The sequence below is a fragment of the Xiphophorus maculatus genome, chromosome 8, assembly GCF_002775205.1.
Source record: "Xiphophorus maculatus strain JP 163 A chromosome 8, X_maculatus-5.0-male, whole genome shotgun sequence".
NCBI lineage: Eukaryota > Metazoa > Chordata > Actinopteri > Cyprinodontiformes > Poeciliidae > Xiphophorus > Xiphophorus maculatus.
Genome location: NC_036450.1, coordinates 7589975 through 7605839, shown reverse-complemented (window position 1 = coordinate 7605839; position 15865 = coordinate 7589975). Strand labels below are relative to the sequence as shown.

General features: G+C 38.6%; 1 protein-coding gene across 4 annotated transcripts in view; it reads left to right on the top strand.

The window, feature by feature from the left end:
- Window positions 1-15865, top strand: part of rxra (retinoid X receptor alpha) — a 122173-nt gene that overhangs the window by 88942 nt on the left and 17366 nt on the right. The window contains exons 4-6 of one of the 4 annotated variants that reach the window (XM_023338032.1): window positions 1197-1347; window positions 5099-5278; window positions 9451-9635. In XM_023338032.1, the coding sequence (XP_023193800.1) occupies window positions 1197-1347; window positions 5099-5278; window positions 9451-9635 (516 nt within the window). Of the gene's footprint in view, window positions 1-1187; window positions 1348-5098; window positions 5279-9450; window positions 9636-15865 lie in introns of all 4 variants that reach the window. The other 3 variants (XM_023338031.1, XM_005799674.2, XM_023338033.1) reach the window with 3 other exon arrangements.

Genomic DNA, 15865 nt, shown 5'->3' with positions numbered 1-15865 from the left:
AACAAAGAAATGTGAAGCTAATCTCGTCCAGACTTATTTCAGTCTCAGGATGTCTGGGATGGACTAACAATCAATCATAGATCTTGTACAAATAAATATAGAGGTGTGCAGTGAGGTGCAGAATCAAATCTGGATATAAAAGTGACATGTGGAGCTAAAGAATTGACAAATAATTATTCAACCTATGTTACCCCTATTTATACTAGAAATGTTCTTTTCTTTTTTACAATATATCTACGTGACAGGGATACAAAATGTTTCATTTAGTAGCTGCCATACTCTGTCAGATGATTATAAACATGGCTGAAGAGATCTTGTATGAAACCAAAACCAAGAAGGAAATTTTTGTTTCTTCAGGTTTCCCTTGTGATTTTCTGTCCTACACCCAGAGCGTGTTCTCAAGCTGAGAAAGTTGTTGTCCACATGTATATATTTAATAAAATAGCTTTCATTTGCTTTGCCAACTTGTGCTGAACTAGCAGACTTTTACATTTCTCATTTTGTCATGAGGTAGTTCTTTTGGCTAGCTTGTTTAATGAACTGCATTTAGTCATTGTGAAGTATATGCATCTGGCCATGCAACATTTATCCTCTCTGGAAGCAACGTTTAGGCAGTTGAAATAATTTGACCCTCCTGGCTTTTCGGTTTCAACAGAAGGCAAAGAGAGGCCTCCTTGGGAGAACATTTCTCAAACAGAAGGTATCAGGCAGCAGCTGAAGTTGTGTTTAAAAGCTGCCGTTTGCACTGCTGCTGCAACAAATTCTGCCTCTTTATTCCGCTGTGCTGTTAAATTTTGCAGGGTAGTTATGCTAGCACTGAGCATTTTGGAGCCAGCGGGGCTTGTAGGGGGCATGAATAAAAGAGTTTCTGAGGTTGAGTGGTGCAGCATCCCCGCCGCACCAGATTTAGATCTAAAACAGGAGCGAAGAGGAGGGAAGAAAACTTCTGGGACTGCTAATAATTCACTTTACATAATTTCCTTTTTTTTTTTTTTCTTCTTAAGTTTGGTCAAGTGGTTAATACTCCACACGACAAACTTCATTCTAATGTCTGCTTTAAGTAACATGTATTTAACTCCACAGAAACTATCTAGCAGCCGCTGTGCAGTGAAGTGTGTAATATTGCCTGTTTTGAGTTCAGAGGGTCTGGTTTTGTGACCCGTCGGCGTGTGTGTTTGTGTGTGTTGATGTTTCAGTTGAACTCTCCAATGAACTCGGTCAGCAGCACGGAGGACATTAAGCCCCCGCTGGGCCTCAATGGCGTGATGAAGGTGCCCGCTCAGCCCTCAGGCACGGCTCTGTCGCTCACCAAACACATCTGCGCCATCTGCGGCGACCGCTCCTCAGGTGAGTGCACCGACACCGGGACGGCCATCGATACAGCACAGGTGTGTCTCAGTCAATTGGAATGTTATTGACAAGTTCAATTAGTCATTTCATTCAAAAAGTGAATTTGGGGTTCGATTCCCAGGGAATTGAACACCACTGGGTTCAATTCCCTGGGTTATTTCGCTACCCTACTTCCTGCCCTGCTACTCATAAATAAAGGCCACTATTCTCCAAAAAAATACAAATTTCTTAATATATTCTGTATGTTTATTACACACAGAATGCTATATTTTAAGCATTCATAGCGAAATCTTCAAAATGGTCACTTTAGCTAAGAAAAACAAGTTTTTCTTATGGAAACTAACCGACGTCAATCTTTAACGGTAAGATAGAAAGCAAGGGTAAGTCGCAGAGTGTTGCATCCAAGCACATTAGTGAGAAATTGAGTGAAAAGAAAAAAATACAGTAGAAACTTGCACAAGCAACAGGCATAACCAAGCCCTGGAGAGGATTGTTAAACAAAGTCCAGTCAAGCAGTAAGAGTAGATTCAAAAGGCATAGAGACTTTTTCCTTTCACTTAACTTCATTAATAAGCTTGCTCATAGCACTGTACGCTTAGTTCTCTTTATTGACATTTGTAAAGTCTATGTTTGTGAAGGTCAAAACATCCCCATAAAACAATAATAATATCTCTCCTGAAATCTGTTTTTATTGGTCTCCTGTTGGGGTTTTTATGATCTCATCAAAATCAACAGAAAAGAAACTCTATCCCACTCTCTCCCTCATTATATCATAATGAGCTGTTGATCCCTGGAAGGTTTGAAATAATCTGTAAACAGCTCGGATGACATCGTCTCTCATTATTGCCTAATTAAAAGGAAGTCGGACTATCCCAAATCTTGCTTAATCCTTTTGGAGCCGCACTAAAAAACCTCCGAAGGAGATCTAAACACGATCGTCGGCAGAGAGCAACCTCGCTGACCACTCTGGCACAACTACAGACTTCAGCTTCTTGCAGGGGGACTCCTCCTGGAAGGACAACAGTCAGCGTAATTCTTCAGAAATCTCGGCTATGTGGTAGGAAAGCCAGAGTCAGGCCACACTTTGGGGGGAAAAGCACATGAAGGCTGCAGCAAGGAGGTGCTTCAGAACAAACATAAATCATGAGGCAACCAAACCTCACATCAACTTCTACTGAAATAGAGAAATACTGTATGTGCGGGAAACTGCACAACGTTGATGTTATTAGTGGGGAAGAGGTGCAGCTGGAGGTGAAAACAAACAGATTGAACCGAATAGAAATATATTACTGTTCAGTGTCAAATACAAAACACAATAACATATTAATTTTGCATTTTGTACTTCGTGACATAATTCTGACAAACTTGGCCTAAATTTTGCTTTGGCTTTAAAAAGTGTAAATCAGCAAAATATAGGTTACACTTTTAATATTTCAAAATTATTTACTCTGATTTGAAAAGTGATATTGCTAAAAGTGCTATTTAACAAAGCATCTGCCTTTCAAAGTTATGATGATCATGAGTTATCATTTGACCTAGAATTAACTCAGCCGCTTCAACTTTCAAGAATGAGTAACTCTAAAGGTTTTTGCAGTCAAAACTTTAATCAATTTCTTATTTTTCCTTTTCCATCATAAACAAATAGATGTCTGTTGAATCATTTTCCCCTGGGATGAGCGTTAAAAGCTTTTAACCTTTAGGGGTTAGGTGAATTTTGTTGTCATCCTGCGTCATCGGAGTTGCTTCTGCCCGATAGGGGAGGAGGGAGAATCAAAACAGCGTTAAATAGCAAGTCATGCTTCATTTGGTGTTGCTCAAGGGCTTTATTTATCTTCTCTGGTGGTCTAAGCAGCAGATATTGAACAAACAGTTTGAGCAACACTGAAGATGGAAAACGGGCTCCATCCATCATAAAAAACAAAAGCTGTAGCTGTTAGGAACAAGAGGCCGACATGAGAACAGAGTCCTGGTGGAGTCTGTCCTCAGTGAGTCTTTGTTTCCTTTCACAACCACAACATAAACTACAAACTCAAGAGTCTGTTCACTTTGATAGAACAAAGAAATAATTATGATCAGATGCTTATCAAACTACAGTTCCCATATGCTGCTGCCATGACTGCGCATTAGCACCATATCTTCAGTGTAAGTAGCAGGTTGTTAGGTAGCAGCTGTTTTTGTGTTTTGAGCACAACTTGAGTGCTGCAGTTCGTCTTAATTACTTATTCAGAGCTGTGTGTCACATAAATAAGCACCTGTGGAGAGCATTAGGATGCCTGCTTTGACCCAAGGTGGAAAACAGATGTAATCTTCATGTATTTTTATGTTACAGACACAAACCTTTACTTTACTTTGGAGAGAACTTGTGTCTTAGTCCAACATGTAATTTGGTAGTTAGGAACCACAACAGTCTGCAAATATCTGTAATACACAAGTACTTCAGATCCCTTCAAAGAACGCTGCCTATTTTAATAGTTCAAACACTAAATATACTTTAATATTCATTAATACACACAGAGAAAACTGAAAAAAGAGAATGGAGCTCCTGGATTGGCTGGTTTGCACACGCCGGCCTATAGCATGTCATGCAGCATTGTGCCGATGTTCTTCACTCAGGGTATAGCTGAATGCACAAATAATGAATTGTGAATAGGTGGGGATCGACTGTGCATGTTTTTTATTTTATTTTATTTATTTGTTTAGTTTTGCAAATAAAAAATCTGAAAAGTGTGGCATGTATATGTATTCAGCTCCTCAGTTACTCTAAGTCTAGGAGCTTTTAGTCTTCAAACTAAAATTTTGTCTATTATAGCTCTGGCTGCATGTTTTTGTTCTGCTCTATTCAGAATGGTCCTTTATCCATTTCTTTCTAGCTCTTATGTCCCTGCAGAAAAAAAGCATCCACCACATCATGATGCTACCACCATCATGTTTCAGTTTAAGATTGGTGTGTTCAGTCAGTGTTAGTTTTCTGTTTAAAGTGGAAAAAGAAATTGGTGGCACTGGATTTCTATTCAGGAGTATCAAATAAAAGGGAGCTAAATTTGTATGCATGTCACAATCCTCAGATTTTTGTTTGATATTTGATTTTCCTTCACTGTTGCACCTTTCTTCATGTTGATCTAGGACATCAACTCTGGAACTCATTACCACCTCACCTTAGAAACATAAATTCATTCCCTAAATTTAAAACCGAACTTAAAACACACCTTTTTAGATCTGCCTTTTCAACATGACACAATTGGTTTGCTTGATTTTTATATAGATTTTTTACATAGATTTACATATAGATTTTATATAGATACATTGTTGTGTATTTATTCTACCTATTTTTAATTGCTATATTTTATTGTTTTTGCTATTTTTCGTTCTCTGTACGGTGTCCTTGAGTGCCAGAAAGGCGCCTTTCAAATAAAATGTATTATTATTATTATTATTATTATAAAATCCCAATAAGAGACATTAAACTCTGTGGTTGTAATGTGACAAAATGTGAAAAAGAGAGCAGCACATGGGAGAGATTATTGGAAAAGTCATTTCTACCATTCTCTGTAATACCAGTCATCTGAATATTGATTTTCTTTACTTTTTTGCTACATTGCTTCACTTAGTGAATAATAATCTCATGCATGCCCTGAATTTATTGCTGTTTCTACTGTATTTTATCTGATGTGAGACTCACTTTAGCATAATCCAGGAAACATCCTGTTAAAACCCAAGGCAAACATCCTCCATCTTCTCCCGTTTCCAGGAAAACACTATGGTGTCTACAGTTGTGAAGGCTGCAAAGGTTTCTTCAAACGAACCGTTCGCAAGGACTTGACCTACACCTGCCGTGACAACAAGAACTGTGTTATCGATAAGCGCCAGAGGAACCGCTGTCAATACTGCCGCTACCAGAAGTGCTTGGCCATGGGCATGAAGAGAGAAGGTACAGCACATACCGTTGAGGATAAAGTCCTGCTTAAACAAAACCCCCATCTTGTACAAACCTGCTTCAATCAGTGTGTTTTCTTTTCAGAAATCATTCTTTAATTTAATTTAGGTTTCACCTCCAGAAGCAGAAAGAGATCACAGTCTTTCATCTAAGCTGAATGTTTAATTTGTTTGAAAAAATTTTTTGAAGCAGAATATTTATTCAACAAACTTCTTTTTTCATTGCAGTAGCATGAATTTTAAAAATACCTAAAAAAAAGAATTTAAAAAAAGCTTAAAAAGATCATCCACTTTGTGCCAAGAGAAAACTACTTATTAGTTGAACAGAAAAGATGTTTGACCTGTATGTATCCTCACCCAGCTTTGAGTCCAAAGGCTAAAAGAAATGCTAAGCTTCCTAGAAACCTTGATCAAAATTTAAAAAGGAATGAATCAATATAAAAAAAGTTATATAGCTACATTTATTTTAAAAGTATTGTTCAGGGTACTAGCAATAATACGTATGCCATGCAAAGACTTTTTCCTGTTTCTCAAAACGAGTTAGTGATTTAGTCACACACATGATAAAGAGTCTTTATTTAATTAATTATTTATACTTCTGAAAACATAAGCAGGTTAATATTGTCAATTGTTCAGCAGATTTATAATTGATAGTTTTTATGAATTAGCTAGCAGTTAACACTTTTTCCCTCATTTTTGACACAAAATCCATCAGTTTATGTGGATATAAATTTGGACCATTGCTCCATGCTCATACCACAAGTGAACAAGCAAATCTAAGTAAAACTGCAAACATTTATCCTTGAATGAGACCTTGCTCATATAAAAACAAAATTTGTCGCCATGGTAATTTTTGCAAGTCACTGTTGCATCTTCTGAACAAAGAAAACTCCCGGGAATTTGATGATGACGTTTTGCTCTCTCCTGTCCCTCTTGCCCAGCGAACAGCTTTGATTAAACCCAGAGGTGGTCGATCACATTTGAGCCTCACTGTGGAGACGGCAGAGATTGGGCCACAGTGGGCCTTGAAACCAGGAGAGTTTTGTTATGTGAGGGGAAGAAAAACAGGCAGCGAGGTGTGAATTTTAACACTCCATGAAGGTGTTAAAAATATTTGTGCTCTCAGCAGTGCTGTTAAGCTCTCCTTCTCACATTGAGCAAATAAATCAATTCATCTTTCCATTGTGGTAAAGAGGTTTTTAAATGGAGAGTGCAGATTACAGTGCCTTGCAAATTTTTACATTTTGCCACATTAAAATCATAAACTCCACTGTATTTTATTGTGATTTTATGTGATAAACCAACACAAAGATAGTTGTGGAAGGAAAATAACACATGGTTATCGAAAGTAAAATATCAAAATAAAAAGAACTCTCTTTTTACTGCAATTTTCCAGCTGCCTTCCCAAGAGTTACGTGTTGGATCCATGCGGGTAAGAGTTTTTCTGACAAATAGCCCCCAGATGGAATTGTTCACAGTTTTCATAATGGCTCCATATGAATTTGATCCACAGTAAGGCTGGATAAAAATTGGGATATATGCAGGTGTTACAATTGTTTTACAATTTCAATAGTTTTTTTTTTTAAATAGATCATTTGAGACACAACTAAGAACTAAGTCATTTTTACATAGGATCTTGCTTTAAGTCAATAATTCCTTAATTTCGACGAAAAATTACTAGTTCCACTGGTAGATTATTTCACATATACTATGGGAAAAGTGTATTTTTATAAGTGAACTAATCCACCATTGGAGCTAGTGCTTTTTCCATCAGGGATTATTAACTTAAAATAAGCTCCTATATCTTTCTGAAAAGTTACTTGTAAGTTAGTTTCATTTCAAGTGTGCAAAGATATTTGTACACTTGAAATGCTGATACATGGGAATGGCAGCATAATACTGTCTCATACTTTGTCTAGTTTTTAGTGCTAAAAACTAGACAAAAATACTTGCACGTTTGTTAAAAATAAGGCCTATTTTAAAGGCATGTGTGAAACTAAGCAGAAAAACCGATGATTGTGTTGTATCAGTGCAGCTTTATTTAGGGCTTGTTTAGCTCAAAGAAAGTATTTTAGATTTCTCTCCATTTTTCTTGACCTTATCCTGGCCCCCTGTCCCCTCCCTCACGCTTTTGTTTATGTCATTGTTGGGCTCCATACTTCTTTCAAGGATATTATCGTTTACTACCTCTTGCCTCACTCCCCGCTCACCGCCACTCCTCCCCCCACCCCACCGCCTTTCCCCCGCACCCCGAGGGCTGTGGTTAGCGAACAAGGCAGCAGCAGTAGCCCAAAAGGCTAAGCGAATCCACAGAAAAACAGGATTAAATGAATTTATGCGCTCCCAGTCAGGACAGCAGAGGAGGAGGGAAGAGGGGAGAATAAAGCTAACATGATTTCAGCCCTCCTCACCTCTGTGTGACTCCAACACAAGTATTCTACCCTTGGGCTGACCTCCACTGCCAGACAGCCGTTTCTCCAAAACTGGGGCCCCTTTCTCCTTCTCCTCTGACAACCTCTGCTTCCCTTTCCCTCACAACAAGGCCGAGGCCTCTCCAGTTCTCAACCTGAAATGGAAACCAGAGCAGGGAAAACTTAAGAAGACAGGCCGTCCTGCACACCCAGTGTGTAATGTGTGTGTCTTAAGGGTGTGTGCAGACCTGGATGCTCACATTAGCTTTCTAAAAACCTTCCTTTATGTAACACTTAACAAAAAAAAGCTCTATTAATTCGCAATTGAAATTAAAAGCCACAATTCGTTTAAACGTTTATATACGGTGCCTCGGATTAAATAAATTACAGCCTTCTGAAAAGGCAAAAACATACTTGTACTGATTTTTTTTTTCTTTTTCACTCGAGGGTGGACATGCGGTTTCTCCCGCCTCAGCTATGAGCCTGTCTGTCTGCCCAGCAACAAAATCATTTCCTGTCTCCGAGTCAATCAGATGACAAAATCAACAGTTTTCTTTATATCTCTTTTTTTTTTATGCACGACAAAGTCCTCATTGATTTCTACTCCAGCTTTTTATTGTTTTTATGCTGTTAAAGAAAGAGAGAAAGGACTTATAGGATCTTGGAAAAGTATTTATATTCCTAAAACTTTCTGAACTTTGTTGCATTTGATCACATTGCAGCCAAAAACTTCAAAATGCTATTTTATGACAAACAAAAAATGAAATGAACAGCAAACTAAAACAACTGATCATTCTTAGAAAAAAAAAACATCACTATGCTGATTCATGGGAATGGCAGCATCATACTGTGCAAGAGTTAAAGTTGATTTGAAAATGGGTGGAGGAGCTAAATCTAAAACAATCCTTGAAGAAAACGTGTTTTAGGCAGCAATAAAAACAAACATGCAACTAGAGTTTCAATGGAATATCTAATCAATACATTATCATGTGTTAGAAGGGCCAGACCTAAATCTAATTAGGAATCTGTTGCAAAACTTAAGAATTGATGTTTTACAGAGACTGTCCTTCCAGTTTAAGTAAATAAAAAGGCATAAATGTCATTATTTACAAATCTGGTAGAGACACGCCCCATGACATTTACAGCTGTAACCAAAGCAAAAGGTTGTCCTGCAGGGTATTGATTCGGTGTCTAAAAACAAGTGCATGCCACACTTTTCAGATTGTCTTTTTTTTTTTTTTTTAAATAATGTGAAAACTGTGAATCAGTTACTTTGTGTTAGTCGGTGCAGAAATTCTAAGAAAAATATGTCGGAATTTGACGCGGTTAAGTGATATGAATACTGCTGAAAGGCACTGTATTTGTGGTGTAAGGGAGAAGTGAAAGTCCTTGCATTATTTATGTGTGAATGAAGGACTTGTATGGAGAAGGCTATAGCTGTTTGTCATTGAGCACAGCAGAGGAAAACAGGTTGCTTTGATGTGGAAACTGGAAGGAGTCCCTGAACGTTTCTTCGCTGCTTTGTTGATCCTTTTATAGGACCAAGGTCCCCTTTAAAGTCAATGCACACTTTAAAAAAAAAAAAAGACTGTTTGTTGAATTTGACAAAAACTCTCAGCTTTAATCAAAAGTTTGGCTTTGCAAATACCTGTCAGCTGTTTCATGCGGGAGCTAAACGGTGTTCTGCTACGTCAACTGAAAACATGTCGGGTGGGTGCTGACGTCAGCAGTAAACAGCAGTAGTGAACGGAATCAGTTTTGTTACATGCAGCCGTCCAGGAGGAGCGCCAGAGAGCCAAGGACAAGAACGAGAACGAGGTGGAGTCCACCAGCTGCGTGAACGAGGACATGCCCGTGGAGAAGATCCTGGAGGCCGAGGAGGCGGTGGAGCCCAAAACCGAGACCTACATCGAGACCAACCTGGGGATGCCGTCCAACTCGGTGAGCGCAGATTCTCCTCTGATAACAAACTGTGTCTTTTTCCAACACGTCAGGCCTACTGCTGGAAATGGCCACTATTCTCTACTTCTGCTTGTTTAATACCCCTAAATTTAGATATCAGATTGTGTGTTTTTGTTACTAATATAGTACTGGTAAAATGAAAAAAGGTTCCAGCTTATTAGCAAAACTAAATAGGTGAAATAAGACAAATCTTTAATGATAGAGTAACTAAACAGCTGTTAAAGTTCAAGCTTCTTCCGTTTTATTTTTCTGTGTTTTCACATAATGAGATTCTCAGAGAATAATCAACTTGATTAAAAAATAGCACAATTTTACTATATTTTCACAAAACTTTCAAGCAAAAGTGCAATTTGTTTATCTTTAACTAAAATCAGAGGGTAGCATGTTTTCACAAAGCTACAACAGCATATAATCAGTTAGAGTAAAGTTATATTCAATACTTGCTTGTTGTTTTGTTTCAGGATATAGAATAAACACTCGCTAAAGCTCATATTGGTTTTTTATTGTGCAGAATATTCTGCACTATTGTTCTGCATTCTTGAGCCAGAACAAAAACTACTTTAATCCGGAACCATATTAGTTGTGCACTGTTTTATTACCATATTTTTCTACAAATTTAGTGAAATAAATTGTAATGTGTGCAGCTCCTGTAGACTTTGCAGTGCAGGAGGTAAAAGCTGCATTTCAATGTCTCCTCTAGGCATTTTCTATCTGCACTGAGAAGTCACTCAATAACGCAGAGAAAGTACAGTAGCTGAAGTAGAAACTCTGGCTGAGTCTAAGAGGTGAAGAATTGAGAGAGGAGCAACTCGTTCCTGTACTTCTGCAGAGACTCCTGCATGGAGTTTATTCCTATGGAAAGTTTTAGCCACCATGAAGCTGCTTGTCCGAGGTACGGGTATCAGATTCTGGATTCTTGTTCTGTATTCTTTCTGCAGTCTCCTCCAGGAGCAATTATCAGATAGCCAACTTATTAACTACTACATTTTCCAAGATTCACCACACTAAACTTGTGGTTTAGTGTGGTGAACCACAAGTTTCACCACAAAGAAAGCATTGTTGTAACGCTTTTTAAAACGGCGTTACAACAGCATTTGAGCTTTTTTTCTTTTGATTTATGTCAAAATGTCCAACTTCCAAGTTGAACAAAAATAAAGCAAGTCAACGGTGGATGTTTGTCACTAATCCTGACCTTAGAGAGGCTGCCATCTGCAGTAAGAAACAGTTTATTTGCATTTCTGGGAGTTTGTATAAGAATAAATCATCCCCACACATAAATACATGTAGCAGCTTCTGTTTGTGAACATGTATAAAATGTCAAGAGATGTGCTGCTATTAGCTTGCATTGCTAAAAGTAAGTAGCCTGGTCACTGAATAAAATGTTCTAATGGTTTTCCTTTTGATCTTGCTTGCTTAAGTTAGATTAGGTCTCATTTCAACATCTAGTTTCTGACTTCAGGGGTAAATGTGACACAAATTAAGTTGTCAGTGGCACTTCCTGGTTCTCTGTATGTCTATTTTAGTTTCTAATGGCAGGGATTCTTAAAATTGTCCCCTCTTCATTTCCTTTTTGAGGAGTTTGTTTTTGAAGTAATTATCAACAAGGCCAAATTACTCATCTTTTTGGCCGTCGAGCTTGTTATCTTTACATTAGCCAATTTTCTTTGTATTCATCTGGGGAATAGTTGAGGCCCAAATATTTAATGAGTACCACTCAAGTAGTAGCCTGAACATTGACGTCTATTTATGCCACAACTTGAGAATCAATGTAATGAGTTTTTTATAAATTTTATCCCATTTGATGAATCATGTCCGCTGTTATTGGACCATTTAGATATTTCTGCTTTTATTTTTAATTCAGTGAGTTTCGGTGACCCAGACTGTAGTTTCAAAGCCACATTATGGGTGGTGGCCCTTCAGTTTTCACACTATCTGTATGGATTTGTCTTTCTGATGAAGCACAGAAACGGTGGACTGTCCTTCTTTCAACCAGATGACCAACAGTGCAGAGCAACAAGTGGGGGGTGGACAACACTACAATATTATACTCTGGAATAATAATGCTGTCCTGCCACTTTATCTGATATTTCATTACGTTCTTTTAACCACTCAAACAGTATAAGGGATATTTGTAAAAGTCTTTAAACAGAAGCATTTCTAAGCCCACATGCCTGTGAAAAATAGATTCTACACAATGCCATAATTTTATCCTATTCTGCATGAACTTGAAGATGTAACTTGTATTTTAGAATCATCAAGAGCTTTTCCATCTGTGGCAAAATGTTCAAAAAATATTTCTTCTTTTTATAGTTCTGATCTTTTTTAGTTTTGCCTTGTACTAAGTGCAAAACGAGTAAACTTAGGAGAGAAAATAGCTTTTTTTGGCAATGTTACTTGTATATAGTTAATATTTCATATGCTACAAATGTGTTTGTTTTTGTTTTAGATTTTTTTTTTATCTGGTGTTGGATGTGGTTGCTTTAGAACGCAGGTTTAGCTGTTCACTTTCTTTACTCAGCTGCGAGTTTCATTCTTCCTGCTCCCAGTATCAGTTGGGCCGCCTCTGACACAGAGGAGACTAAAGAGTGATGAATATTGCAACAGACAGACTGTTCCTGAAAGCATCCCACATAAGCCTCTGCTTTTTCTGGAATTCTGTTGCAACATGGGAAGCAGAGGAGCTGCGCTGCAGCTTACCAAAGGACCCGAAGGCGGGAGGGAGGCATGGAGGGCTTCTGGGAATTATCTGCTTCAGAAGGGAGGGAAATGTCCTGTGAAGTAAAGGTAGAAATGTGAGGGATGTTATGAGAGTAAATGAGAACTATTTTGGGGGGGAGATGGAAATGTAGGAGATGAGTGTTGACATAAGGGAGAAAGAGGAGGAGTTAGGATTCAGAAGGGAGCGCCTGGCAGTGAAAACTCAGTAATGCACTGAGTGTGTCTGCGCTCAGTCATGCTGGCTCCCTCGGCGTTTGTTGCCTGCCCAGCGCCAACACAAGAGGACTTCTGAACGGATAAAAGAAACTTTTGCAAGCTGTCCAGAACTAGAAGTTGTATATACTTTTTAAGTTTAAACAAATTCCTATGGGATTATTTGATATTACAGTTTAATAAGAAATGGCAAGTTTTCACTATAATGCTCCCCCTGTTATTAATCATGTCCACTTAGACTCCTAATGTCACATTTTTAACAAAAGCAGAGTATATTAATCTCTGCACAATATTCTTTTTAGGCTACTTAAGAAGTTCCACATTCACAGATTCACCTATTCACCAGTTTTTCTGTGGAAAACCTATTTACATAAGAAACCCAGATTTGTCCATAAAGCATTAAATCTAAAGGTGCAATGCTACCTAACGCTTTACTGGCTGGCATATTCAGTTTTTAGCTATTGTGCTACTTAACCCCCATAAATACTGGAGCACCACTCTAACCAAATTTAGTTAGTGTTTATATTTTTTTCTTCCCTCCATCATTATTTACATTTCATAAATCTTAATGTCTTTAAAAATAGCCTGCTTACTCTGGTGTTTAGTTTCATCTCAGCACTTGAGGCTGGATTAGGACTTAAGCCTTGGTTTTAAATATAGCTAACTCTGCATTACACACATTGTTAGTTTCTGTGTTTCACACACTGTTTATGTGCATCTGTTCTTGGAAATTCATATAAATCAATAATATAATTCTGAGTATTATGTGACATTGTAGCTGCAAAAGTAGTTGCGTTTTTGTATTTTAATAAAAACAGCATCAATAATCTGTATTGCATTGCTTAACAGCATGAAACCATAGCATTTTGCATTAGTTCAAGGTTATCCTCCTGTCAATGTGTTATGCAATGTCTCTGCTAACAACATGGAAGTAACGGTGGCAAGGAAAACAGCCTGATTTTTGTTTCTCTGATTTGGGGGCGCTGACCCTTTCACTAAAGTAGAGCCGACAATTTTGGCACAGTTCCAGCATTCAGGCGGCCCGACCAGCAGGGCTTCCCTTTCTTTCCGAATAACGTCCGCGTCCAACCCCCCCTGCCGGTGTCCATTGAGAGTCGCTGCCCCATGCTATAATTAATCACAGGGCCCGGGTTATGGGTGTACCCCGTGAATAGGCTGCTGCCACTGTCTAATGGCTGGGGTCTGGTCTGGCTGAATGAAAGTGTGTTTATCTCATGGTGACCTAGAACAGGAGTTAAAGAGGCGTTAGTAATATGCCTTCACTAGGAGAGGAGAGGAGAGATCTCTTCCTCAGCAGACGGAAACAAAGCTATCATTCGCTGTCCTACCTGAGGCTCTTATTTTTATTTTTTGGTATTTTTGATATTTCAAGGCTGTGACTTTGTAATACTTACAGTACACACATTTATTTAAAGGATAATACAGAAGTGTTTTTTAAAAGCACCTCTCAAAAACATTAATTCCCTTAGCAATCTTTCACAGTTTGTCATAAAACAACCTAAAACATGACTTTTTTTCAGGATTTTATGTAATAGATTAACACATAGTTTCTGAATGTTCTTACATTCATCCACTTGTAAATATCAATAAAATCATGACAAAAATGGGCAAATATGGTGTTGGCAGCATTATGCTTTTTCCAGGCTTTTCCTCAGAAGAGGGAGAGAAGCTGGTCAGAGTTAATGGGAGATAAATGGACCACTATAGAGAAATGATCTAACAAAATATGTTAGACAGTTTAAAAGACTTCATTCTTCAACAGAACAATGGCCCTTAAATAAAAAAAAAAAATGGCACATGAGCTATTTTTTTTTTCATACCAATCTTCATTGCAGCTCAGTTTTCCCTCTTGTCACACTGGTGAAGTCTGGTTCAAGTGGAATAATGAAAAATTGAGAGGGAAATCTTTCTCCACCCTTCCACAAGTGATGAAAATTTCATAGGACAGTATGCAAGCCTGGCAATTCTCTTAAGTAGTGGGGATGATGGTGATGAAGCGCATGTGTGCTGTAAGTCCTTCGATTTGCCTAGAACAAACACAGCCGGTTTATGGTCACAGGGAAAATATCTTTCACACAAATTCCTCCTTCACTTCGGACTTTTGGCAGGCTGCAGTTCCAGTCAAGTGTTTCCATACAGTGAGGTTACAGTTACAGTTACAGTGGCACAGCTCAGTGCAGATTCTTTTCCTGCAGACTGATAACACCCCAAATACTGTTCCATGACCCGAGCAGTAAGTACAGTAACGCGATGCTCGTAAATTGTCTCAGGAAAGTGTAAGCTCCTCTCCCCTGTCATCTCCTCCGACGGAGGCAAAGAAACAAGGTCAGTGTAAACACGGCTAAGATATCCATACAACATTCATGAGACCCGTAGTGTCTAACAAGAATCCCGGGACTCTTATTCTATTGAAGAAGAGGAGGAGACTGGGGGTTGGTGGCATGATGGTGGCACACATCGGAGCCCCCCTTCTACTCCTTTTTTTGTTTTTTCTTTGTTTTTCGCCCAGCCTGCCCTTTGGAAGGAATTAGCTCAATCTGTTTGTGTTTCTGAGAGGAAACGCAGCTCTCAAAAACTGTCGCTCAGAGCTGCGCCGTCCATCGTTTCCCACGGAGATCAGATGCTGAAATATTCATAAGACGCCAGTTGTCTCTGTGGCCCCACTGGGAAAATAAGACAACTTTTAGTTTCAAGAACAGTTCAAGCTTTGTTTCTGGTTTAAATTCTCTCTATATATATATATATGTATATACATACACAAATTCATCTCAGATAGACATCTGCAATGCTCTGCAGGCATCACAAATCTTAGACTGTTTGGGGTGGAACGGGGAAAAGAGGACTGGGTCGCCTTTGGCCTGCACATTAAGAACAGAGGATTCGAGTTTTCTCCTTCATCTTGAACTAATCTTCTCTAGAGAGCAGCAGTTGATGTCAGGATCTTCCCAGCTTTTAGCATCGATCTGTGGGATTTGGTTTAGGAAGTCGGGGAGAAGTTACTGACTCTATTCAGCAGACTGCGAGTTCACACGGGGACTCGTCATTTAAGAATATTTACTAGACTTAATTTTATGCAAAAAAAAGACAAGTGTGCCTGTTTATACATGTGCATATCAGTGGTTTGGACTCCTGGGATGATGGTAAACTTCTTGTCAAAGACTGACAGTATTGTTCAGGATGTCCAAAAGGAGTTTCATCTTAGCAAAGTAGTCATACAGTATGCATGTGTTGCATTAGTATTCTGCAGCGATTCCCAT